At 36.3% G+C, this 27960-nt stretch overlaps 1 protein-coding gene across 2 annotated transcripts; it reads left to right on the top strand.

Moving 5' to 3' along the window:
• Positions 1 to 824: 824 nt before the first annotated feature.
• LOC149692700 (RNA polymerase II elongation factor ELL2-like) lies at positions 825 to 27887 on the top strand. 2 transcript variants are annotated; one of them, XM_089868561.1, is made up of 10 exons: positions 825 to 983; positions 10416 to 10466; positions 20739 to 21453; positions 21523 to 21679; positions 21753 to 21849; positions 21933 to 22689; positions 22778 to 22832; positions 22919 to 23090; positions 23215 to 23530; positions 23616 to 27887. In XM_089868561.1, the coding sequence occupies exons 1-9, from the start codon at positions 858 to 860 to the stop codon at positions 23512 to 23514; spliced, it is 2430 nt and encodes an 809-aa protein (XP_089724687.1). In that variant the 5' UTR covers positions 825 to 857; the 3' UTR covers positions 23515 to 23530; positions 23616 to 27887. The 2 variants fall into 2 exon arrangements, with proteins under 2 accessions (XP_089724687.1, XP_089724686.1); XM_089868560.1 differs by having other exon boundaries at positions 23215 to 27887.
• The last annotated feature ends 73 nt before the right edge of the window (positions 27888 to 27960 follow it).

Raw genomic sequence — 27960 nt, 5'->3', positions numbered from 1 at the left:
TATTATAAACACGTTATTTGTGGTTTTTGAAAATAAAATTAGGCTTAGCAGCGCGCGATATTTAGAAATGGCGGGAAATGATTTTCCTAAAATAGTTCATCAAACTTAACATAGATGGCGCCACACTATCTTGTAACAAGTGTATATATTTTTTTCTTTTTCTTTTTTCTTTTTCTTTTTTTTTCTTTTTTGTTACAATAGGGATTTGGCACTTAATACTATAATCCCATACAGCTTAATCCAGTGAAACATTAGAGCTTCCGATTTCCCGTTGGAAGATTCTCCTTGATTTTTTTCTGTTTCAAAAAAAAAATTATTTGTCAATATATTTTAGGCCTAGTTTTTGAAAATAGGCCTAACCTTAATTCGCCTTAATTAAAACGGTCTTTTTTTATCGGGTTAATATTTTGACAAGAGTCTAGCGGCTGGCGAACGTTGTCTTGAGAAACACGTTAATCCGGTTATAAAATTTGTAGATTTCCCAAAAAATAGGGCCCTAATCTGCTGTGGAGTAAATATGCTAGGAGTTGTATACTATTTATTCAACAAAGTTCACTAAATTCAGTAATTGATGTAATCATACAACGTGAAAGTATTTTGTACGTAGCTTTTATTGTTGCCTAGGTAATGGTGGACTTGGAAAAATCGTTTTAGCATAGATTATTTCTTAAGATAATTTAATCTTCTTATTTTATTTGTCCAATACACGACGTAGTATTATAACTTGTTGCTGATTTTCCTATCCCCCCTCCCGCTTTTTTATCTGGCTGGCCGTCCTTCGGTAAACGTCACATGACGTCACTAATAGTAGATCCCGTCGCTGGTCGGCCCATAGCGAAGAGAATTTAGAATGAAACATGGCGCTGGTGGAAGGGATGCAGTATTGTCTATCGCAGGGAAGTTATTCGGAAAATAGAAGTCTAATATTTGTGAAATTAACGGATTCGGCATTAAGAGCGATTGGGGAATTAACAAAATCACGGGTGAGTACCAAATTTATTCGTATTTAAACCCTAAAACCCATTTTTGTCCTTGGAAAAATGTCTACGAACGCAAAAAACATTTAAGCCTTGGCTATACTTGGCGCCTATTTCCTCGGGGCTTGAAAATTTAAACGCTTTGCAATTCGTTATTTATTTAAAATTTATTAAATATTTAACGGTTATATCTAGTACATTATACTATAAAATAGCGTATTGTTTTAGGCTCTAGTCTTAAGCCTAACTTAACGGTTCCCCCTAAGTCCTTTTACGGTAGCGTAAATTTTTTAGACTCGAATTCTTTCCGACAAACGCAAAAATTTAGATCGCTAAAGTTACCGTAGGGTAAGTGGAGGTTTTCTATATATTAGTTTAAAGTTACTTCTAATTTAATTTCAAATATGGATAAATTATTCTTGTACTAAAAGTGAAAAACCTTCAACGTAAATGTAGGTGAATAAATAAGCGTAGAAAAACTGCACCTAGGGTTACCGTTTTAGGCCTATGGATATTTCTTCCCTTAAACATCTGTTTTGGTGACGTAGGCTCGCTATCGGAAAGCCCCTACGAGCTTTTTTAAATGGGAATTAAATATAAATTGTAGGTTTATACGAATTGATATTTTGTTAAAAGTTATTTTTATTTTAAAATAACGAAAAAAGGCCCAAAGTATATGATATCTCTTAGATAGGATAGGACCTAGATAGAATAGAAGTCTGAACCCACTTGACGATACTGTATTTTCCCAGAGCTAGGCAAGTGGGGGTCCTTTTTCGGAAAATATAAAAAAAAATCAGCTGTTTTTCTTGGTCCTTTTGTTAAAAAAGTACCAGAACTTGAAACGTATTTTGAAATGGAATTTTTTTATTCTTAAAGTTAGGCTTAGAAGTAAGATGAAACTTTTTGGTTTTAGTCCTAAAATACCGTATCTTAATCTACATTTACAAAAAGTTAAATGTACTTTAATTAAATTAAATTAATTAATATGTAGACTTTTTTCCAATGAGGCGGATTAAAATTCGAGTGTTCATATTTATGACAATAACTGGCTTCCTACGCGATGTTATTTTTATTTTCAAACGTGAATTGATTTAATAATTTGCCAAATGCAACTAATTTAAGTGGAAATTGAGATTATTAGTTTAAAGTAGTCTTGGAAAAATTGAGAATTTGACTCGCGAATTCTTTAATAAGTTTAAAATAGACTTGGAAAATAGGTTCCAAAGTTGCGAAATAGACTTTTAAACTCCGGGAGTGTTGGGTAAATTTGGCCCCAAATTGATTAGGCTTAGGAATGCGGGGGTACAATGAGAGTCCCCAATTTGCGGTTAATTCGTCGTTTAAGAGCTTTATATTTTCACCCTAAAAATCGTTCGTCAAGGTCTGATTATTCGGGAAGCGCGCTCGCGGTAAAAAGCTACAGGTGTGTTAGTCCTTTATTTCATTTTATTCCTCCCCCCCCCCCGGCCAAATCGATTGATTATTCAAATAAAACCAATACAGTAGCGGCACTAAATGTTAAATTCCCTTACACCCTGAACAAAATCAAAGGCTAGCAGCTGATATCGCTCTATTTATAATAATATCGCCTGAACCTATACTTTTTTTAAACTACTTTAAAACAATGTTTATTCTGTTTTGAGGGTATAGGCCTAAAATAGATCCGATATTTTCCCAAGTTTTATTACAAACGGTACAGGGTCTCAAGGACCCAAGAGAATACCTGTAAATATTCAAGGGAAAGTCTAAGTAGGTCGTCATTTTCAGGAAAGACCTTACAGGAAATTATTATTGAGAAGTCTAACTCGAAAATCCTAGAAAATAAATGTAGCGTTAATGTTAAATGTCTGGGGATTCCTGGAATTTTCAGGAATGTTATTTATTTTTTGGAATCCTGGAAAGATTAAGTCATGGAAAACCCGCGAATTCTCCATTTTTAATTTACATTTAGATGTATATTTAAAATAAAATAGGTCAAGGAATCAATTTCATAGTATGGCGAGTGGACTTTGGTGGCGCTTTTTTGTGGAATATTGCTAGACAAAGCCTAGAAAACGAATTAAATTTTTATAACGGGGTCCGAGGGGGGGGGCGCTGAGAACACCTTTAACGAAAGGTCAGGGTATTGTTGCTATCAGTCGCTATTATTTGCCGATTATGGTAAATAGATAAGGTTGAAATGTCACTAGTTAATAATATTTTGTAATATAAATAAACCGAGCATTTCACCTTTGACCCTTTCTACCCTGTGACAAATTAATTTACGGTTGTAAACATTAATTCTTAGAAATCTATGGCCCTTTTCGAAAAAAATAAAAACACCCGACCTTTCTGAAGATTTTCAAACCTAGCAAATATTTGCTTATTGCAAATCCATTATTTAATACATAGTTTACAGGCGTGGAGGATTCATACCATTTGCACAAGGAGACCTGGCAACTTAGAGTGTAAAATAGCAGACGATTTTACACTAAGTCGCTTGGTCTCCTTAGGTTAATGGTAGGAATCCTCCACGCCTGTAAACTATGTATACTTCATACCCGCGCAAATATACGAAACACCCCCCGCCCCTCTGTCATTCGAAACGCTGACCACTTGACCCCTTTACAAACAAATCATTAGATGTGTTTTTAAACTTTGTACTTCTATGTCAAAAGTCGTTTGCATGGATATCTTTGGACTTTCACCTCCTGAAAAAACGGGGATTATTTTGAGGGTAGATTATTTTCATGTAAATGATACCCAAGAACCTGGTTTATTTGTTGTACGTTTTGTTTCCTAACTAAACACACACAGGGGGCCCCCACGCTTTTGTTCCCTCCCCCCTCTCTCTCTCTCCCCGTCCGTATTCGTTTTAATGAATGCATTTGGCTTTATTTAGTTGTTATATTGACGAAACCGGAGACGGCGATGACATTGTGCTTTTATTTATTTATTAGTATTTAGAACGCGTTTCATTTCGAAATCTGAAACAATCAGAAGCGTTCTCTTTTGTTTAAATCGCCGTAAAAGAATCATTACGTTTAAAGGGAAGCTGTCACTATATATTTCTCTTAGTGTAGAGAGTATTATTGTCAAAATTTGCGACTGCTTGTATTTAGCTCCCGTATATTTTTCTTCTCTCTTTTATAGAGTTGTAATTTTATCCGAAAATTCGTGCCATTAGATTCGATCTTTTTGCTAGTAATGAAAACGCTTTTCGGGGTTATTTGCAAAACAATTATCATACATTTTTGTCAAGTGTTAAAACTGTTTTTATTTATTTATTTATTATTTATTTTTTTGTGTGTGAATTTTTGATAGTCATATTTCGTTGTTAAATGCTTTTAATATATTCGGGTATTTCCCCTGCTCCGCGAGTACCTTGTCCTCGGTACTCGGCGAATGACGAATGTGTTTCGAAGGGGGGGGGGGTAGCACTTTATATTTATATATAAAATTGTGTTTAAACTAGGCTTAGACCAGCTAGGCTAAGAGGACCGCCACTTTTAGTTTGGCTGAGGTTCATTGGCACGTTATTGTTCCGAATTGTACGATATGTTTGTTAGGAGGGGGGGGGGGGAAAAGCTTTCCTTTCTATATCAAATTATTCTTGCTTTGCTCTCCTGTCCCCCCCCCCCTCTAGACGGTTTTAGTATCGTATTCCGTTCAAGGTAGCTAACCTAAATTTAGGCTTAACGATTTTCCATCTTCTCATCTTTAAAAATAACGCTTTTTATTTCATTTGATTTGAGTACTCGCTACGATTAAAAAATATATACTTTAAAATAAAAATAATTTTTTCCTTCTTCCACTTAAATTAACCGTCGTAGTTTCTTTTTTAGCTATTATTGACTTTTTTCCCTTCAAATACCGTCTTAATGATACTGTCTATTTTTATCCGTTTGTCAGGTAGATGACATTCTCCATTAATTTCTGTTTGGTGTCGTTTAAGACGTGATTTTTCTGGCGAGGGGGTAAACGCTATTAGATCAGGGTTTGTAAGGAACCTGGATAAGTCGGGGATTTAAAGTTTTGTCCTAAAACTTCAGGGATTTCTAGATCAGGGTTGGTAAGGAACCTGGATACGTTAGGGATTTAAAGTTTTGTACTAAAACTTCAGGGATTTCTAGATCAGGGTTGGTAAGGAACCTGTATACGTCAGGGGTTTAAAGTTTTGTCCTAAAACTTCAGGGATTTCTAGATCAGGGTTGGTAAGGAACCTGTATACGTCAGGGGTTTAAAGTTTTGTCCTAAAACTTCAGGGGTTTAAAGTTTTGTCCTAAAACTTCAGGGGTTTAAAGTTTTGTCCTAAAACTTCAGGGGTTTAAAGTTTTGTCCTAAAACTTCAGGGGTTTAAAGTTTTGTCCTAAAACTTCAGGGGTTTAAAGTTTTGTCCTAAAACTTCAGGGGTTTAAAGTTTTGTCCTAAAACTTCAGGGGTTTAAAGTTTTGTCCTAAAACTTCAGGGGTTTAAAGTTTTGTCCTAAAACTTCAGGGGTTTAAAGTTTTGTCCTAAAACTTCAGGGGTTTAAAGTTTTGTCCTAAAACTTCAGGGGTTTAAAGTTTTGTCCTAAAACTTCAGGGATTTCTAGATCAGGGTTGGTAAGGAACCTGGATAAGTCAGGGATTTAAAGTTTTGTCCTGAAGCGTCAGGGATAGGTCAGGGATTTCGTTTGATATATCAAACCATCTTTCCTTCGAGCAATGCTAAAATGGGCCAGTCTGGCCATGATGAAGTGGACTCTGGTAAACACGTACTTAAAATGATCCCAGGGATATTGGCTAAATTTCGTCAATTATAAAGATTTCGTCCTAACCCTGTTTTGCCTTCCCAAGTGTTGTCAGACTGTTGATGAGGCGGAGGGATAGGCAGGCGTGAAAGCGGTACTTGTTTAAGCTAGCTAGTACTTGACTAACCCGTACGTCCGTCTCACCAACGGTCTGACAAGTCAATGCTGAGAATGAAATGGGAGGAATTTTCTATACACCTTTTAGGGAAAATTGTCTATAATGATGCAGCGGTGGTCCCCTGATTGTTATCTATCATTGGTTAGGTTTAGTTAGATAATATTGGGTGTATTAGAGCAGGAGAAGAGTTCAGCTATTCTTCGAAATAGTTTGTCAGTTATTTCGTTTGAAATTTAAAAATGGCGGCGAATTCGAATCTTCTTCCCAAGGCCGCGCGCACTGTAAAATTTTACCGGCCGAAATAATTATTTCTTAACTGGTTTGAAAGTAAAACCCGTTGACCATGAATTACGAAAAAAAATATTATATATATGTATATATACCGTTTCGGGCTAATCTTTGAGCGAGCATTCGGAATAATAATTACCAAAATATCGTAGCCACCACCCTTAAATATTGCGTCACTATATACTATACTGACCCTCAAGGAAGGGGTCAAATTATATTCCCGTATACCTTATAACCTTTAATGTAAAGCAAAGAGATTGGCAAATAATTTTTTGACATTTTTGAGATCCGTCCCGTTTCTTGAAGTTATATAGTTTAGTATAGAGGAGACAAAATAAGAAGATAAAGACCGACTGCGATGATAAAAGTCACGTTTTATCTCCGGCTGCTGGTTGCCTTTTTCCTTCTTTATACACGGAGATAAGCAACCACTTTATTACCATAAATAACACCTTCCCAGATAAACTGGCTTAAAACGATTAAAGTTAATTAATGCGGAGTTAGTTAGGAAGGGGAAGATTCTAGATGAAAAGATTGCAACGGGACTTTCAAATTGAAATCTATATACGAAAGTTTGGGACGTGATTATATTGTTCAAGTGGTTTCGGTATCCCGTTGAATTTGTCAAAGAGGATGTGTTCAAACTTCAAAGTGATATATCGTTCACTTCCTCTTCAAACTATTTCGATTGATTCGGACGTGATCATTTGAAACAATTCGTTGATAGCTTTTCCTATTTATACCAACAAACGATTTTGAATCTATTTTGAGTGTTCAAATTGACTTGAAACCCCGGGCCGGGGGGTGGCGATGTTAACCCCTAATTGAATTTGAACCCGGCCCCTTTTCAAGAATTATTTTTAGATTCTTAACTTTGGTCGTGTTCGAACCCTACCGACGACAGCCATTTGTTATGTTATTTTTCAGATAATTTCATTTAAGTTTTTATTTCGGTTGTTTGTCGTAACCCCAAGTTGGATGGGGGGCAAATAGAACTATGACATACTCAAAGGGCATCCCCGTATCTCTAGTAGAACCAGAGTTATGAGCTTCCAAAGTTGGGTGTAATGTTAATCCTAAGGGAGTGTATGTTCATGAACAATTTGCTTAATTACTCGGCCCCTGTTTGTCGTAGCCCTACGTATTTAGTATCGTGGAATGAGGGCAAATAGGACTAGACTATAACATACTCAAAGAGCATTCCCGTATCTCTAGTAGAACCAGAGTTATGAGCCTCCAAAGTTGGGTGGAATATTAATCCTATGGAGGGTATGTTCATGAACAATTTGCTTAATTACTCGGCCCCTGTTTGTCGTAGCCCTACGTATTTAGTATCGTGGAATGAGGGCAAATAGGACTAGACTATAACATACTCAAAGAGCATTCCCGTATCTCTAGTAGAACCAGAGTTATGAGCCTCCAAAGTTGGGTGGAATGTTAATCCTATGGAGGGTATGTTCATGAACAATTTGCTTAATTACTCGGCCCCTGTTTGTCGTAGCCCTAGTATGGTTGGATGGGGGCAAATAGGACTATAACATTGAACCAGAGTTATGAGCCTCCAAATTTGGGCGTAATGCCATTCCTATGGAGGGGTATGTTAGTGAACGTTTTTCTTAATTACTCGGCCCCTGTTTGCCGTACTGGTTCTTTAAAAAAAGAAAAATTAATATTTTAGTGTCCTATATAATCCTATAATTTTGGAAAACCATCCTATAAAATCCTATATTTTCATGAAAAATTGCCGAATTGTTTATCGGGGACCCCATTGGCGAATAATCTAATTCATGGAAATATATTTCAACCGCCGCCAACCGCAATCTGGCTGACCTTTATCATATTTAGGAGTGACTTCGTCCTTGAAAAATCTGCGCGAATTAAGAACTTTGTTTTGAAAAAGTCTGCCCCGTTTTTTTTTTCTTCACGTGGCGTGGGCTGGCTTGCTTAATTTATATGGTTTCTTCCTCCAACACCTTCATCTTGTAGACAAGCTTTCGGGACCACCACCCATCCCTCTCTCGGCTACTGACGCCTCTAGAACCATTCCGATCCGATCTAGTTTAATTTTTAATCACGGCAAAACCATTTAACAATTGTTTACAGACAGAGTAAACCCTTTTCAAAGGGAGCTTGAAGTTCCAAAATTATTATGGGTTAGCTAACTGAAAACGTATTTTATTTTGACTGGGTAAATTCGCGCGTGTTAGCAGACGATCTTTCTCTTTTTTGCTTTATTATTAAATTCTGAGTAATTTGAGCCGAGCTCTTAGTCACTTTCTATTAAAAGGTGAAGAAGATGCTTTTAAAAACATTTTAAGTTAAGCCGATTTTCTTTCCTACCCAAATTTGAAGCAAGTAAATTTTGTTTTTCATTTCTTTGTAACGTAACGTCTCGCTTGAGCCAAGTATTGTCGTCACGCGTTTTGTCACCACTCGCGAGACAAATTTGAATGGAATTTTTGGCTAATTTAGTTAAATGTTGGATCATTTAGTAGCACCTTATAGTATCTTCCCCATAGACCGTAGCGCTGTCAGTGCGGTTTCGCTGTCATTACTATATATTTTTGTTTTGGGTTTATTCGGTGATTAATACAATATATTACAATTGACATTTCTGCCCTAATTAATTCGAAACTGATTGGTTAACTCTGTTCGTTCGTTCCGCCTGGAAACGTTTTTAGGTTTAAGAATTTAACATTCTTTTATTATGATTGAGGGGAGTTTTTTTTTTATTATTTCTTTAATTCGTTAGGCCTAAAGAAAGTTAGGCCCATTTCTCTTAAATATGTATGGCGTGTACGAGCTACCTTTTATTTATTTATTTCCCAAGTGCCCTTGCGCGAGCGAGCTTCTGCAGGCCTCTGTTTGTAGTAATAATTTTTTGAAAGAGTTTGTTGGAGATATCACGTGTTAGGCCACGGCTTCTCAGCCAACCAGATTAACTCACGCGGTGCAGTTCGGGGCTTCCTTATCTGATTGGTTTAAAAGAATTCCGCCAAGATTAGATCTGTCGAACGAAAACTTAGTTCGGAAGAAATAAAAAATAACATAAAGACAATGTTGAAATGAGATAACACTAACTTGTTTAAAAAGGTGTACCTTGTCTTGTTGCTTGGAAAATGTCAACGAAGTTACATTTTCCACGACTCAAATTTGATTTACCATAGAACCGAGGGGCCGCTCACTCGGTGTACCTTTTTGACTGTACTAAAATGATTACGCGTAATTTTTAAAAACCCTGCCTGTCCTTTGCAGTGCTAAAATGATTACACTTAATCCGTAATCGGTGTACATGCAAAATGACCAGGGTTCATACAAACCTGGAAAATCAGGGAAATAAATAGTTGACCAAAACCTCAGGGAAATTTATAATTTTTAGTAAAATTCAGGGAAATTTATAATTTTTAGTAAAATTCAGGGAAATTTATAATTTTTAGTAAAATTCAGGGAAATTTATAATTTTTAGTAAAATTCAGGGAAATTTATAATTTTTAGTAAAATTCAGGGAAATCAGGGAAATATGCCTCAAAACAGGGGCCGAGTAATTAAGCAAAATGTTCATAAACATCCCCTCCATAGGATTAACATTACACTAAATTTTTGAGGCTCATAACTGTGGTTCTACTAGAGATACGGCGATGCTCTTTGAGTATGTAATAGTCCTATTTGCTCCCCCCCCCACTACTTCGTTACCTTTGCTCCAAAGGATACTCCATATCTCCATACACGGGAAAAATCTGGAAGTCTCAGGGAAATTTGTTATCCAAAAGTTGTATGAACCCTTATGACAGTGATTAGCCCCTCGGGGAACACCACTTTGTATATTTTAACACTTCCCAAAGGGGCTGCTCACTTATTTATTCTGCCACGGTTCTTGTACCTAAGGCATAAAATTACCGTTAATAATATATTAAGTATAATAGGCGAGGGATCTCTTGTTAATTAACAGTATAGTTGAGTTTGAAACCCCTTCATTTTGATTCCCACTAATTAGGGATTTCCTAATACCGTCGCACGACGTTAGGAGATTATCACTTTTTAATGACTTTTACAAAATAAGATGTCGTCACGGGTTTTTTCCCCGAGAAACAATTCAATTTGGCGCGATGAAATTCCGCGAAATAAATTATTTAAAAAAAATAACTTGAAAATGTTAAGATAATTAACAGCCGTAAACATTTGACATTTAGGCCCACTGTTACCGTCCTTTTTTAAAATTAAGTAACTAATATCAGTTAATTTTTTTTGCTTTTTGCAGAATAACTCTTCAAATTCCTACCCAACTATTCAATTCCAAGGCAATCAAGGGGTAAGTGTCTCAATTTCTATTTTCTCTTAAATTTCGGTCAACACCGATTACTTTTGTGACGTCACTATTGACAAAATGGGGCAGTTTCCTCCGAGTTGCGCGAAAAATATTGATAATGTGACGTCACTCCGACCTAAGAAATATTGATAAAGATCGCTTTGATCTAAACTATATTTATATAAAAATTATGAGTTATTTTGGCGAATCGTGAATGTTTTTACTCGTTCTATGTATTTTTTCGTAGAAATATTTTTGCGTTTTGGTTTTAAACGATAATTTTTAATCTAACGAATCCTTCTTAAGCTGATAAAGACCTTTGTTTATCTTTCTTAACGGGAATTAGTTTAGTTATTTCGATATAAAAGTAAATAAATTGAAGTATTTTTAACGTGTAATAGTATTACCATAAGTTTATAAGATATGTTCCATCCATAAGTTTGTTACTGGTTACAAAACTGGAGCTTGTCATGAAGTGAATGACGTAGGTCATAGATTCGAGGTAAAGCAACGCCTGGTGAGGCGCTGTCAAAGGCTTAGTAATAGGAGAAGGTGGAAGTACTGCAAAATTAATTTAACCGAGTGTAGGACTTCAATTCTCGCTTGTTGTCCTGCTAGAACTAGATATCTCGAGCTGCAAGTCTCTCAGAAGCATTACGAAGTATAGAAAGTGTCATACTTATAGAAGGAACATATCACTTATAAACTTACGGAGAAATTAACTCCTTAGGGGGGAAGGCGGCCATCTTGTTTGTTTTTCTCCCTTTAAATCTCCGTGGTTCGTACCAAATTAAAAAGAAAAGAAATTGTTTCTCTCTCTCGCCTCTCGATTTCTTTTAGGACCAGTTTTTAAACTTGAGTGATATTTAGGTCGGCCGTCCACTCTATAATATTATTTGCTCCCACGCGACAAGGGGGCTGGGGGATAGGGGGAGGGGAGAGAAAGAAAGAAAAGCGTCTGCTATGTACAATTATAAAAAGATTTTTACTTCTTCAGTCTGTCGGATCATCCCCTTCCCCCCCCCATCCCGCGTCTCCTACATTTTTAGTTTTTCCTGTGAAATTTTGAAGTCATTAGGGTAAAGTGTAGGAGGAAAGGTTGGTTGACTGGCTGGCTGGTGAAACTGCGCCTTTAGATTTAAACCGATCTTTCTCTGGTATTGCGGTTTAATGTTGTGACACTACGCCTTTATGCCTAGATTTTACTCAACTTCTCTTTATCAAATGATAAAGAGAGATTGTTTGTTGTTAGACGGATTTAGTTTAAATTACACTCAACTTCTGGAATCAAATTATAGAGAATTTAATGTGAAATTGCGCCTTTAAGCATAGATTATAGAGATTTGGATATGAAACTGCGCCTTTAAACGTAGGTTATAGAGAATTGAATGTGAAACTGCGCCTTTAAACATAGATTTCGTACAAATCTCTCTTTGACATTTAACATGAAACTGGGCCTTTTTCCTTTTTTTTTTCTTTTTAATTGACAAATTTGAATCAGTCATCCTTTTTAATCTAAGTTGATATTTACTATCAAATGGGGATCAGGGTAAACGCGTAAGGCCGTTTATTAAAGGCGTTACGACATTCCCCCTCCCTTCCCCCCTCCCCAAACACTGTCAATCAGACAAGCACAAACAACTTTATCGTATTCTCCGAGGGGTAATTGACTCGAGGCGTTGGTTGCCAGTTTTAAGTGATTTATCCCTTAATCCATTTAACCCAAAATGATATACTATTACGAAGCGGTGACAATAACCTCGATAGACTGCGTGCGGAGAAAGAGAAGGCGTTGTTACAATGCTAGTAACATTTTTGTTACTATCTGCTATTATTGCTTTGAATTTAAGTTTTTCTATTTTTTTATTTATTTAATTTTTTTTATTCAATTCGTACGTTGTGCAAATAGCAATAAATATAGTTATATTAAAAAGAATATAGACAAAACTTCAGCCAACCAAGTCCTAACACAAATTGACTATTTATTAGTTGACAAAATTAACCCTTCTTCTTCTTGTTAAAATATGTCAACAACGCCTTGAGCTAAATATTTTCTAATAAATAAGTAAAGAAATAGTTACCCATAAATTTTATCGCGCTGGTTTGTTTTGGAAGAGACCTAGATATTCCGTTTTTTTTTTTCTGTTAATTTATTTTAATTTTCAAAATTTCAAATTAATTTTAGTAAATTTATTTTTAAAGTACTAGTAGTTTTTTATTAAAAATTTTGCCACCCGTCGCTTGTTTTTTTTTTCTAACGAAAGCGTTTCCGTCATTTTTCCTTTAATTGCATATTTCCTGGATTATTGATAGCGTATTATTATTATCATTATCATTTTTGTTTTGGTAACAATGGATCGAAACTAAATTAATGTACAAATATATATATATATATATATATATATATATATATATATATATAGACGTGGCACTCTCGGGTCTTACCAAAAATGACGTCACCAGATTTTAGCGACATCTGATTGGCTTGCCGCTTACAGTAGTTCTCAAAGTCGCCGCTATGGGTAGGTGGCGCTGATCAGGAATAAGGCTAATTGGAAAAATCGGTTTGGTTTAAGAAATGTTTAGGGAACTAACTATAATTCTTTGAAGTATTGTTAAAGAGGGATTTTAGTGGATTGGAAAATGTGGTTAATAGAAGCAGGGATACATTTAATTTTAGAAGTAGGAATGGAGAACAGAGTAATGTGGGCGCGCGTCAAAGTCCCGGCTCAGACCACCTACCCATGGACAGGCATGAGGATAGGGAGCTAGGTTAGCAAAGTGTAACGCCTGACGAAAGCGCCGCGGTGGCGGCTACTGGAAATTCATCTCCACAAACAGACTCACGTGAAAAATATTAATTCTCGCTCCCTCGAGAACAGTAGCCTAATAGGCGTCAATAGATGCCTAAAATGTTATAAATGTGACAAAGTGAGAAAACCTTTATCATCCATATAATTTTAGTTCATCTCATTACAGATTTTTAAACGTTACATTTATAATAGCTTAGTAAATATAACTCTGGGTTACTTAATAAGACGAATATAATACTAAGCCTTGGCCAAAAAAAGTAATTTTGCCTCTTTAAATGATCACGTGTCACTTGTGGAGATGTATTACGGCCCACCAACACATGAGGACGCATGCAACGCGTTTCAAATTGAAAACTGCGGTTTAACACGGGGATGCCTGTCCATGGGTAGGTGGTCTGAGGTCCCGGACCCCCTTCCTGGGACCGGAGGGGTATGAAAGAAGAGGCGAGTCATAAGGACAGAGGTGAAAAGGAATTATGTATTTTCGCCGTCGCCGTTAGCAACGTCATCAAAACGTAGTTTAAGTGAGCCAATAACATAATTTAAACTTTTCGTTTTACGTGTTGGAGGGAGGGGCTATGAGTCGGACAAAAGTAAATACTAACCGTTCTCCATTACTACTTCTAAAATTAAATCTATCCTTGATAGAAGCAAATAAATTGTAGTTGCTATATTTTATACGCAGGGTTTATTGAAGAAATGGTTAAGTTACGCGGATGAAGTTAACTAAAATTCTTGGAAGTACTGTTAAAGAGGGATTTTAGGGAATTGGAAAATGTGGTTAATAGAAGCAAATATATTGTGGTTGGAATATTTTATACGCAGGGTTTATTGAGAAATGGTTAAGTTACGCGGATGAAGTTTCGTTTCTGGTTTTGACCATGTTGTTATGGGATAAATTACTTAACCCCGGGGGCTTTCTGTAATAGAGAGATTAAGAAAATCATTTGGTGGTTAAAAATTATTACAATTTTTTAATTTTGCTAGGGGAAAGGTACTTTTTCTGTCACATCTCGGTGGTTCTCCTCGTATCTTTTAAATTCTTGTTTCTATACCAGTAATTGTAACCTTTCTCTACCCCCCCGGCCCTCTCTCTCTCTCTCTCTCTCTCTCTCTCTCTCTCTCTCTCTCTCTCGTTTTTGGCGTATACCAGTTTCGGAAGGAATATAGAGGTATTGACGACCTACTTTAAATGTTTTATTAAAAAAAAAATATCTTACCTAAACGACGGTGAAATGGAAAGATAACTTCGAATTTTTTTATTTTATTATTTTATGCATAAAAAATATTTATAACTATTAAAACTAAACATTTTAAGATTCTAAAACTGATTAATCTTTGGTGACTGACTTTCTCGCTATACAGGGTGTGGTTCCTTCCCTCTTTTTTGTAACCCCCTGTATAGTTTTAGTGTCGCCTAAGATGTAAAGGGTTTTCCTTTAAATTAAATATTTTAAGATTTTAAAACTGATTAACCTTTGGTGATTTTCTCGCTCTACAGGGTGTGGTTCCTTCCATCTTTTTTGTAACCCCCTGTATAGTTTTAGTGTCACCTTAGATGTAAAGGGTTTTCCTTTTAATCATTCTAAAGTCAAGTGACGTAAAGGTGGTGGTGGTTGAAGTTTTGAGGTGAATTTTGTTTCCTACCTTTAATAAACTATGCTCTATTTGTTTGTCATCTTAGATGACTTTTGTAAAAGATGAGATGGAGTGAGAGAGAGATGAGGAGTGATGTAGTTTTTCTCTTACGCTATCATTTAGGGGGGGGGGAGGGTTAAGGAGTTTACTTAAAAAGTGAATTAAGAATGGCTTGGTTATTTTAAGAATTTATTTTAGAAAAGTCTATATATAAATATAAGGCTTTATTTTATTTTTTTTGTTATAGTCGATTTCAAAATTTGTATTTCTTTGCCAAAAAGAAAAAAAAAAGATGCAGACATTCTTTCTATTTTCTTTTATTTATTTATAACTTTACACGATTTCGTACACACCACAAGGAAAAGTGACCCAACAACTCGTTAAAAACGTTTTTTCCTTCAATTTTTATACCAAAAATGAAGAAAGAAAAAATTCATTCCCCCAAACTCAAAGAAAATTCAAGCGGAGTTAAGTTTTTTTCGTTATGATCCCGATTCTTCATTTCTTCTTTAAAAACGTAACTTAATCAAATCTGGGAGCACGGCAGTGCTCCCAGCCAAGTCGAGCACTGACATCCTTTTCTCGAAGCAACTCGTGGCACTTTTAAGCCCACTGTAACTTCGTGATGGGTACAGGTAAAAGCCTGAAATTTTGCTTGCCGCGAGGAACGTCAATCGTAGCTATAGTTTCCAAATTTCAAGTTCCTACAGTATATACTTTTCGAAATATCGCAGGTGAAATATACCTTATTTTGTCACTCACTCACTCACTCACCGATCATCAAAATTCTAAGGTACTTCTAGGGGAGATAGAAACTTAAAATTCAGGATTTAGTTTTCATTTATTTTATAAAGCACAGAAAAATTAAAACATCCCTAAATTTTTATAAAATTGTTCTTTAGTTCTTTATTTTAATACTAGATGGCGCTACCGTCTTTTCAACTGAAATAGTGTGTGTTCTTGATGAAAGGACGTAATGGTCCAAAGTTAACCGAAAGTTAAATATATATTAAAGCTAATAGGAGTAGTAGTTTAAAAGAAATGTGTCGTAACTGATGCTACATTCTTTTATTAGGATATCGCGTACAATCTTTATTGCATATTCTCTGCGGGTCGAAGGGGTAATTCAACGTAAATATGGACAAACGTTAGCGATTATATTGGCAAACGAAGTACCACGAGAGGGTCTTGTTTTAATATAACTACCGAAGTATAACGAGAGGGTCTACAAAAAGAAGTGAGATCCTATGAAAAACATTAACATGTACAAAAATGGGCCAAGCCTCGCCTCGTGCCCTTTCCGCCGTAAAACGTTCTGAGATCCCATGTAGAGCCAAGTCTGCCTTTTGTTCTCATTCAATCGCCAATTGAACAATTATGTTATAAATTAAGTCCTTTTCCTAATTAATAACCAATATTCTTTGACTCTATCATTATTATACATGTTTGTTCGTATCAAAAATATCGTGACTTGGCAAGCGCAGGTGTACATAAGGCTATGCATAACTCGCCTTATAAACTTGTAAATAGGGTTATGCATAACTCACCATATAATTTGTGCATAGGGTTGTGCATGACTCATCTTATAAACTTGTACATATCCCCTCGACCATAAACGATTTAGTGAATATCCCCTCGACTTCCTTTTAATATTACTTATCTGCGATTGCCAAGTCACGATATTTTTGATACGAACAAAGATGTATAATAATGATAGAGTCAAAGAATATTGGTTATTAATTAGGAAAAGGACTTAATTTATAACATAATTGTTCAATTGGCGATTGAATGAGAACAAAAGGCAGACTTGGCTCTACATGGGATCTCAGAACGTTTTACGGCGGAAAGGGCACGAGGCGAGGCTTGGCCCATTTTTGTACATGTTAATGTTTTTCATAGGATACTATCTATATTTTACCCTAATTAATAAAGTTAGTTAAAAAGCCTCGTAAATAGCTTAATTTTTTTCTTTGCTAGAAAAGGAAGTAAATTTTTTTTTCATGTTAAGTTATCCTTGTAATATTTTTAGGAAATAGGAAAGTAATTCCGCTAATAAAAACGAAATTTTCCAAAAAAAAAAAATCTGTGAAAAAAAAAGTTTATATGGGTCGGACACTTAAATTGTTAGTTGGAGCGTAAAATAACTCGTGTAAAATTAAAACAGGATGGCGCTACACACGTATTCCCTATATTTCCCCAATACAGGCGAAATTATTTTAAATGAAATATTTCTAAAAAAATATTTATTGTTTAAATTAAGGCCTAGGTCAAACTTAACGATATTAATTGTCACCAATATTTCGACCTTATCAAGTACGACCTCCTTTTAAACAACACGCAAGAAACCGTCCCCCTTTTCTGTGTCCCCCGCTCCCCCAGCCTCAACTTTAAAACCACTTTCATTTTGTACTTTCAACCAAATGGCCTCGTTTCGATTAAGAAAATTATAAATTTTGTTTTATTTTTTTTTTATTTCAAGAGTTCTCGATTATTCAAATCGCGCCAGATCTTATGCCCTTCTTTTCCCCCCTTTTAGTTATTTTTCCCCCCTCTCTCTTAAATTTATTTATTTCTAAAATTCCTGTTTTAATTTAGATTCGAATCTCAAATAAGGATTTTAACCCATTTTTTAAAAAATGATAGTGTTAGGCAGGGGGGGGGTAAAGAAATATTAACGAGAAATTATATTTATATATAAATAGATCAAATTAATCCCATTTTCATTAGTCATAATAATTTTAGAGACTCGTGTTTATTAGAGAAAGGTTCTGCTAAGATTTAGGGAACGTAAAAGTATATTTATATATTTCGAGAATGGGTAAATAAGTTTATTTTGAAGCGAAATTATTAGGCCTATTTTTCTCGTGATGTAGTTAGGGTTAAAGTAATCCATGTTGTAATCCACACACGCGCACATAATGGCCGCGAAACAAAACGCGGGAAACGAACAGGCGCGCGCGCGCGTCGCGTTGCGCGCGAGATCTTCGTCCACGAGACGAAAGATGCGTTTTCCCGCTTTTAAGACTCTCTTTATATACTTTTTGGCAAATGATTCTAGTGGGCGGTCTTATGATTTTCTTTGTAGAAATCCGTCCTTTTTTATTTCCCCGTCAACGTCATCTTCTTCTTCTTCCCCTTCCCCCTTTTCTTCCTCCATTCTCCCCACCCCACCTTATTTCTCTTCTGTGACGTAAGCATCTCCGGTAAACTCGTTGGCGCGTTCCATTAACTAGGTTTTCTTCTCGAAATTAGAGTTTTAATACGAATTTCCATAACAGGAAAATACAGTAAAACACCTTAGCCTATTTTGACTTGAGGAATTATTTCCCAGATCTTGATTTTTTTTTTTTCTTTAATCTACTACATCCCTTTTGTTCAATTTAAATATATATATGGGATTTTACATGGGGGAAAGTTAAAGGAGATTTATAGTGTACATAATGTTTTTAAGAAGAAAAGATGGCTTAGCAGGATTATACATAGTGTGTTATTATTTTACTTATAATACTGTCGGGGTTTTTTTTTTTGTGTGTTGTCTTTCGAAGAAGTCTTTGCGTCATTTTTTGTAATACAATTATTTCTAAGAAATCAAAGAGCTTCTCAAAGTGACGTAATTTCTTTAAAGGGATAATGAAATGATTTTTAATCGGTTTATCTAAACGAAAACCAGGCGAATATTATAGTTAGAACGTAGAGGTTTTTTTTGGTCCAAATGAAAGGGTATTGAAAGATATCATCAGATGGACTTATTTGGTGGAGCGTATCTCCCTCCGATAGGGCGATGTTAGGACCTTGGTGTCGTTCGTTTTTGACCCCGTAATACGCCCCTAATTCGTGCTAGAAAACACCTGGTTCGTTCGGGAAATACCGTAGCTCGCTACTAGTAGAGGAAGTGTTCACTTTGTAACGCCATAAATAACGTAATATCCATAAGTGTCACACCTAACCTTAAGTGTTTTCCTTCTTGGTGCTCGGTTCACCCCAGGCGGGAGTTTATCTCTTCGTTTTAGTGTCGTAGGCCTACTTCTTGACTTGTTAGTTATGTTAATATGAAGCTTTGACCGATCACTCTATCCTAGTTCCTTTTATTATAACAAGATTTAAGGTGATCAAAGATTAATTTCATTTTTTAATAATCAATTGGAGAGAAAAAGTTCGTTAGTTAGTCGAGGCGTACCCTATAGAAGTTGAACGATTAAAAACTGGTTGTTTTAGCCCTTGTATTCTCCTATAGAAGTTGTCTCTTTGGAATGTGGATTATTTTATTTTATTTTTTAGTTGTTACTAGTTTTTTTTTCGTCCCGAGCTAGAGCGAGCAAATTGTAGTTGGCCCACTTTTACCACCAAGCAACCTAGCAACCTGTCTGGCCATACTAGTTTCCGACGAAAGCGATTGAACGAAAGGTTTTCCAAGTACTTATTTCTCTCTCTCTCTCTCTCTCTCGTACCGACTCTTTTGTCGACTTAACTTAGGCGTATCCACCCTAATCCCCAACCAACTCTTTCACAAAAAAAGAACAAGGTCTTTATCTGTCTGGATGGACCAGTTTCTCTCCGCGGTTCTGGAGGTTGCTTACCTTTCAAACTTACCCTGATATCAATTCAACAACATCCCTTTTTAAAAAATTAGACCCTTAAAGGGATAAGAGTAGTAGTGATACTGTCCCTTTAATTAAAGGTACCCATTTCGTCAAGGCAATCTTGTTTTATAATTTATTTTATTTTCTGTTTAAATTTAATAGGGTATTGGCAGACCCTACCTTTTTCTGTATTAGGATCTATGAGAGGGAATAATACCAGGTGCCTTTAGTGTATTACGGTGGCCTAATTTTAATATTTTTAACAAGTTACTAAATCTTTTTTTTTTTTTTTTTTTTTTTTAAATATAAAATTGAGAGCGACTTCCAAACTCTCACTTTTGATAGAGTTTAAAAATAAATTTGTTTAGTGATGTGTTTTTCCTTGTATGATCTTAACTATAGTCTTTTAGCCCCTCTTCCTCCACCCCAACATATTAAACCGGTTTTTTCTCTATGGGGAATTTTACTTTGCAAGCTTCTCAAGCGGTGTATCTTCGCTAAAGAATTTTTACCTCGTTTTTTTTTTTGGAAGAGAAATGTCCCCTTGCTATATTTAAAAATATTATTATACATATATATATATGTATTAAAAAAAAAAGAAGATTGAAGCTGATTCTGATTGGTCGGTTTCTCCGCTTTAGTCGAGTGATTTTAGGCCAACAACCCACGATGAACTAGGTTTCTACGCGCGCCGACTTCTTCTAAGATCGTTCTATAACCAGGAAATCGGACGAAAACCCAAAAATTTTCGCCCGCGGAGATTATTGCTTCTAACTTCCAAGAAGTTGAAATAAAATTTTCATTTTTGTAAAAATTGTAAAAACACGATTTATATTTTCTATACCCGTATTTTTATCCCCTCCTCCCCCCTTATTGTTTATTTATTGACTCCTGAAGTTTGTTGTTATTAAGTGGCTTGGCAAACTCGGGGGGGATTTCCTTTTACTAGTGGCGAACCAAGGCGCTTAACGACTATAGATCGATTTTATTTTATTTTTTGGTGTTTTACGATTTGTGGAGGGCGGATGTAAAAGGTGGTTTTTATTTTTTCCCGGTGTCGCGTTCTAGGATTTAGTACGGTACGGTGACCTTAAAAATGATCAAAAATGTGTTACGTTTAAAGGTTAAATTGTTTAACCCAGTAAAATAGTTTTAAATAATTTGTCTGAGGTTTTGGCGATCTTAGTGGGCGGTTGATTGATTTATAATTAATTAGTGGCGTGGTGTTTGTCCGTCGGGTATAGGTGATATCTCTTCCAAGAGCTCAGGCCACAAACTCGGACAGTTGTCAAAAATTTGGCTTCAATCTATCAAATGTTGAAGCGGAAGGACCCCAAGGGAGCTTCGAATGCATTCAGCAAACGGGTTCCAGGTCACTACAATCCTTGGGATGTATGGTGCACAAAATGCACATTCACGCCAATGAAGAAAGTTACGAAAAAACGCGCGTCAAAATGGTCAGCGTCGAGAAGGAAAGGAAAAAGGACTGCACGAAAGAGATCAAAGCCAGCGGGCCCTACGTCAGACGAAAAGTCAAAGTGAAAAGACCCGGTACTTCGTTAATATCGACGACTTCAAAGGCCCCGTCTCCGACGCCCTTCAACAACCCGGTCTCTAGGCCCATTCCAAAAATGACCAACTATCTCAATTCCTCCGCTTCCAGCTCTTCTTCCTCTACGCATTTTCGCCCTTTGCCCTCGAGTAGTGCCACAACGACCACAGTCTCTCCCAGCGTCAACTCGGCGTCCTCCTCCTCCTCCTCGCAACAAGCGGCGGCCATCACCAACAGCGCGCCACTGGTCCCCTCCGCGTCGTCGAACGGGCCGGCCCCAGCGCCGCCCCCTCGACCCCAACACGGTAACCCCGATATTATGAGGAGGTCCTACCGCGAAAGAGTCATCCATTTATTGGCGTTAAGGCCTTACAAGAAACCCGAACTTCTGGCCAGGCTAATGAAAGGTCATTGTCTAATATATTTAAGGTAAAGGCGTCTTCTTCCGCCAACTATAGGTTTTCTTCTCTCAACAGACGGAATCAAGGAAAAGGACAAGAAGGGGCTGAGCGCCTTACTGTCCAAAGTCGCTCAAGCCAAAGATAACACTTACTCCTTGGCCAGATATTGTTGGAATGAAGTCATAGAGGATTGGCCCTTTTATACTCACGAAGAGAAGGAACTCTTGAAAAGGTAAGAAAGACGTCGCCGGTAATGTTTTCTCATCCAGCTCATCGTGCTCAACATTTTGATTTTGATTCGGCAGAAGGAAACCCCAGAACGCCACTCCCCCCAATGAAACGGATCAGCCGTCTCCAAGCGCCATTCATTCCAGTCAATCTCCCCCTTTCGCCAATTCTCAGGTCGGTTAGCCAACTACCCTTTACCGCCCTCCTTTTCAGACGAAAGATGACCTTTGACTAAAAGTGCTATTGTCGCCTTTTAGTCTCAAAAAAGGCCTCCGTCAAAGCTTCCAGCCGACTACAACGTCCAGCAACCTAAGAAGCAACGTATTTCGCACTACATCACTAACAATAGTTCGAGCAACGCCACCACGGTGGCATCGAGCAACAATAGCTCTTCTAACTCGGGCGGGACGAACAACGGAGGAGGTTATACGTTATCCAGTCGCTTAGCCGACCCGTCCGTCATGACGTCGTTGTGTTCTAACGGGAGCGGGGGTGGGGGTCCTCGTAAAGTAGAAAGCCCGACAACGGCTCCCCCCAACCCTTGGGCGAATAGAAACAGGACAGAGGGCCGCTCGCCCAACGATAGTACCGCGAAAAGTTTCACACCCAACGCTCTCCCACAACGTAGTCAAACTCCGACGAATTTGCGGAATACGGAATCGTTCGCGCCATCTTCTCAAACTCAACGTCGAACTCCGACTCCCCCCGCTGCTCCGACGAATCAAGCTCGCCTATCGTCGTCCAAAGTTTCTAGGAACTCTTCGGCGGATAACGTCAGTGTTGGCAACGGTAATAGTGATTCGAACGCGTCTAGGTTAATATCCTCCGCCAGGGAAAACAAGTACCTGAGCGGAGGACACGGTGTCAATTCCAATCTGTCTTCTTCCAACAACGCCAAAATGGGAGCCAGACCTCCCAGAATTAATCCGGCCACGGCCAATACGGGAAGCGCGGGTTCCAGAGGATCCAGTCCACAATCCAGTCCCGAAAGTCAGGACAGTGTAGAGTACAGGGGTAAGTCCACTCCTTCCTTTGAAGTCTTTCCAAAGTGGAGAAACAAACAAACAAACAAAACTAAGCCAATCTTTCCTTAAATCCTCAGCTTCCTCGAGTCTTAATTCCTCGCCCAACTCTTCCGAAATTCCAGATTACGTATCGTAAGTTGATGCTAGTGTAGTATTAGAGCTTGTCCCCTTTAATCTTACAACGTCGTCCGTCCTTTTTTGTACTTCCGTTTCAACAGAAAATACGTCGGAATCACCAACCGGGAGCAAAGAGCCAAATACAAAGCGGACTTTAACGCCGAATACAACGAATATCTGAAATTGCACGCCAACATTGAACGCGTTAAAAGGAGATTCGAAGCTTTGGAAGACGACCTCCATAGTTCGACCACCGGCTCTCCAGAGTGGCACGTAAGTACCCGAGTTAAAACCCTCGCGCCTCGGTAGTAGTAGATTAGGGATCGCTTTAGTCCTACTTACCATCTCTTACAATTCATAAATATAAAACGAGTCTTATATTTATGGAATTGTACAGAGGATTCGGAGTCAAATTGTTCAAGAGTACGAAGAGAACCACAGGGGCCATCACTACCGAGATTCAAAGCGACGATTGAATTATCTTCACGATAAATTGTCGCACATTAAAAGGTTAGTGGTCGAATACGATCAATCGACTTCGCCGCCTCAGAATGGTAACGTGGCTGGAAACAACAACCATCACCACGGTCATTCTCGCGCGCGTCCTACTCTAAATCACCACCACCACCACCACTCTAGGGGGCCCCATCCTCCGCACCAACAAAGGCATCATCGACAACAAGTGGCCACCGCGTAACCCAGAATTTAAAGAGGTATAGAAGCTCTCTTTAAATAAAAAACAAAACTAAGATTAGAAAAAAAAAAAAAAAAACTTTTTCAAACTAATTGTCACTTTAGGAACTCAAACAAACGGACTCGAATAAGGAATAAAAATCCCCCCCAAATAAACTATTATATTATTAATTTTATTATATTATTATTATTATCAACGCAATGGAAAAAAAATGTTTTTTCGATAAAGTTTGGGTTTGGCTCAAACTTTATTGGGAAACGAAAAAAAATAAAAATACCTAGGGAAGAAATTATTATATTAATTAATTATTTTTTTTTTTGTTTATGAAAATATTAGCAGTTTTTTAAGGGCCTCGGTTACTTTAAAAATATCCTACAATAGGTTAAAAAAAAACACATTAAATTTCCTTATGTAGACTTAAAAAAACAAATATATCGCAAAAAAAAATGGTGAAAACCCGGCAAAAAAACAACAAAAAAAAAATATAAATTTTCTCATACTCGTATAGTTTTTTTTTTTTAATTAAGAAAAAATTGCAAAAAAAAACAAAACAAACTGTGAAGATAATTTCCCTGTGAGGATAATAATGTTTTGTCTTATTTTAAAGGTTTAGGTTTGCGTCAAAAGTTGGTTATGAAAGGTTATGTTAGCTCGAGATTTTCCGCCCCCCTCTTTCCCCACCCCCTTTAGTCCCCAGAATTCTCTTTTTGAGAAAAATGATTGATTGGCCAGTGCCAGTGCCTGCTACACTCATTCTCAATATTCCTAAATTTCAATTATTTCCATCCATCGATAGAAACAAAGTTTAAAGGAAGATGTGTTGTATTTTGTTCCTCCGTTTTTATTTTTTTGTTTTTTTCCTTTTCCTTCGTCATTTTTAATTTTAAAGTTTAGCGGAGTTGAAAACGTCAACGTTATTTAGTGGCAAACGCGTATATCTTCTTTAACGTCGCTACTTTGTTAAAAAAACATATCTAAGTCATTCCTTTCGTGCCAAAAAGTGGTTTTTTTGATTTTTTGGCTTCATCTCTACCGTTTTTTGTCAAATTGTCGAGATATAAAAATTAAAACTTCCATTTAAACTTTGTTTCTTTTAAAATAAAGAAAACCTAATTTCTCCGCTATAATCCCAATTAACCCGTTCTTAACTAATTTAAATATTCTAACCCGCTAAATTATAATTTAATTTAATTTAATTTAATTAAAGTTAAAAGGGCTTCCACTGAAGTTATTTCTATTTCCGTTTTTTCCAAATTTGTTTTTGTTGGTAAAGGTAAGACCCATCCTATCTCTTCCCCCCCCCCATCCATTTTTGTTGTTAAATGTATTCTTCCGCGCGCGCAATGTTCTATTTAATGAGGGGATTATTTTACTCCTACGATATAGTTAACCTCTGACCTCCCAAACAAAAAAATTTCTATATTTTATAAAAAAAAACGCAAAAAAGAGTTTTGTGACGACTTAAATGCTAGTCAATGGTTGGTTGTGGTTATTTTAATTATTCCCCCCCCCCCCTACTTTAATCCCCAGAATAGATTGGCGGCGAAAAAGAGTCATTAGCGCGAAAACGTTTGAAAAGTAGAGAAGTTTCCCCCCCCCCCCCCGCCTCGCGCCGTTAGAGGAATTTTTAACATAATGCATTATATTATAGCAACGCTCTAAATAGAGTTTAATCTCAAATTTAAAAGCATTTAAAAGTCAATTTAACGTTTAAAAATGAAAGTTTCGCAATGTTGATTCAAATATTATTCCCATTGGATCTTTCTCGTATCAATTCGGAGAACTGTAGTTACGACCATACAAATAGATATTTATCCAAGATGGCGGAAAACCGTTAGTAGTTACGACCATACAAATAGATATTTATTCAAGATGGCGGCAAACCGTTAGTAGTTACGACCATACAAATAGATATTTATCCAAGATGGCGGCAAACCGTTAGTAGTTACGACCACACAAATAGATATTTATCCAAGATGGCGGCAAACCGTTAGTAGTAACGACCATTCAAATAGATATTTATCCAAGATGGCGGCAAACCGTTAGTAGTTACGACCATACAAATAGATATTTATCCAAGATGGCGGCAAACCGTTAGTAGTTACGACCATACAAATAGATATTTATCCAAGATGGCGGCAAACCGTTAGTAGTTACGACCATACAAATAGATATTTATCCAAGATGGCGGCAAACCGTTAGTAGTTACGACCACACAAATAGATATCCATCCAAGATGGCGGCGAAACCCCTCGATCTTGGATACCAATATATATACATCCAAGATGGCGGCAACACCCCTCGATCTTAGATACTAATAGATATGCATCCAAGATGGCGGCAAGCCCCATAGATCTTGGATAAATGTCTATCTTTATAGCTCTTAGTATTGTTACCAGACTTAAATTTAAATAAAACGAAATTAATATTGCGAAACTTTCACTTCGAACTGATGATGCAATTTGGGGAAACCACCAAATTTTTAATTAAAGATAATTAAGTTACGTTGACTGAAATTAATTAATTAAACAAGTCCTCGAGGGTTGACAACCTACGTAATGATTCGTGACTTCCCCCCCCCCTCCCAACCCCGAAAATGGACGAAAGATGAAGTTTTGTAAAACAAAAAAAATTGAGAAAAGAAAACCTAGTTGTTCCATGTTTGTGCCTTTGTATATATTATCGTGCGATTGTGACATTTTTCACGTTTCCCCTTTTCTTATATGTAAAATACAAATTTGTACAAATGTTTTTTGACCGAATGAATGAATGTATGTTTGCTTGCTTAGAGTAAACGTAAAACACAGCAATTCAAACCCCCCCTTTGCCCCACCCCCCAACGCCGTTTCCTGCCTGCTACCATAGCTCAAAAACCAAAAAAAAAAAAAAATATAAAACATACTTATGAATGGCTAAAATTTGGTGAAATAAATGATAGGACTCGTATGAGGTATGTGTTTGAATAGAGCTTGATCAGAGCTTCAAAATGAGATTAGTTAGGTCAAAATAGGCCTAAATTTGAACAAGTTACGTTAAATTTTTAAATAACGCGTAATTTTCAATAAACTCTTGTCAAAAATCTATTCAAACGGCGAAAGACGAAAGACTATCTCTTTAATGTTAAACAATATCAAATTAACCAAATACACACGCTAATTATTGAACTTCACATAATTTTATTATTAGACTTTGTTGAAATTGAAATTGAAATTAAGTCACAAACCAAAATTTAAAATAATTTAAAGTAAGTTTTGTTAATGGCTTCTTTAATCGCAGCTACGCGTGTAAATGTTAATTTGTTAAATAGTTGAAATATCTTTAACAAAAAAACCTATGCAAAGAAAATTACAAAAAAAACACGACATGTCAAAATCTAGCTTAACGTTGGAAGAAGATGAAGCGAAGTTTGAACAAAAAAATTACAAACTTAATTTTTTCGCTCTCACTGACTTAAATGATAAATATTTTAGGCTTAATTATAATTAAAAGGTACGGGATTTCTTTCAAGTTTAATATTATTAGGTATATTATGTTTTTAAAAAAAAAACGTTAATGTTTAGGAAGAAAAAGAGATAAAAAATGTTTTAAGTGCCATTAGCCAAATTAGCGCGCGCAAATTCCCTTAAAGGAAGTGAGTTACTACGTCTTTATTACGTCACCGAAAAAAATGCAGTTTTTACGGAACAATATGAGACAGAGAAAATGAAAAATTGGTAATTATGACACGCATGGTTTTTTTGAAGCTCTTAATTTGACCTCCCCCTCTTTATAATTAATTTAATTTAATTATAATTAAATTAAATCCCCCCCCCTCCGTTGGCATCCATATTTAAACTACAAAGAAATGTGATATAAAAAAGGTGGCTTAATTATTTTGTAAAATTAGTTTTAAAAAACAATATTTGCTTTTTTTTTTTAATTTGAAATTAATTTGTTCGGCATTTTGTTGTGAAAAAAAAACCAAAAAAAAAAAAAGGAAAACTTACCTCGTGTTTCTACTTTTATCTCCCCCTAATTGTCTTCTCTCGAACTCCGTATATTTTTTGTTGCCAGCTAGGTTTGAATGATCAACAACAACTTCAAAACGAGTCACATTAAACGTGCGATATTAAAAAAAAAATTAAATTAATTATCGACTACATGAAGATGCTTTAAAATCTTTCTCGTCAAATAACAAGAAAGAAGTTTTTTGCGCAAATATACTTTGACAAAAAAAAACGCGGAAATGTTTAAAAAAAAAAGCCTCGTTAGGTTTTGGTGTTTTTTTTTTTCTTTAATTAAATAAAAATGGCAGCCCAATAGCATTATTGTACACAGCAAGAAATTAAAAAACTACAAAAAAAAATAATTATTTCAAGCATTGAAAAAAACCAAAACAGTTTTGATTTATTTATTTTTGAGCGTAACGTTGTTTATTTTATAGATGGACCGACGTAATTGGAGGAAAAT

Source organism: Phalangium opilio, unplaced genomic scaffold, assembly GCF_054372755.1.
Source record: "Phalangium opilio isolate 3A_F unplaced genomic scaffold, DU_Popi_V2 ptg000024l_1, whole genome shotgun sequence".
In the NCBI taxonomy this organism is placed as follows: domain Eukaryota; kingdom Metazoa; phylum Arthropoda; class Arachnida; order Opiliones; family Phalangiidae; genus Phalangium; species Phalangium opilio.
The sequence above is the reverse complement of the archived record's forward strand: the minus strand, read 5'-3'. Positions and strand labels throughout refer to the sequence as shown.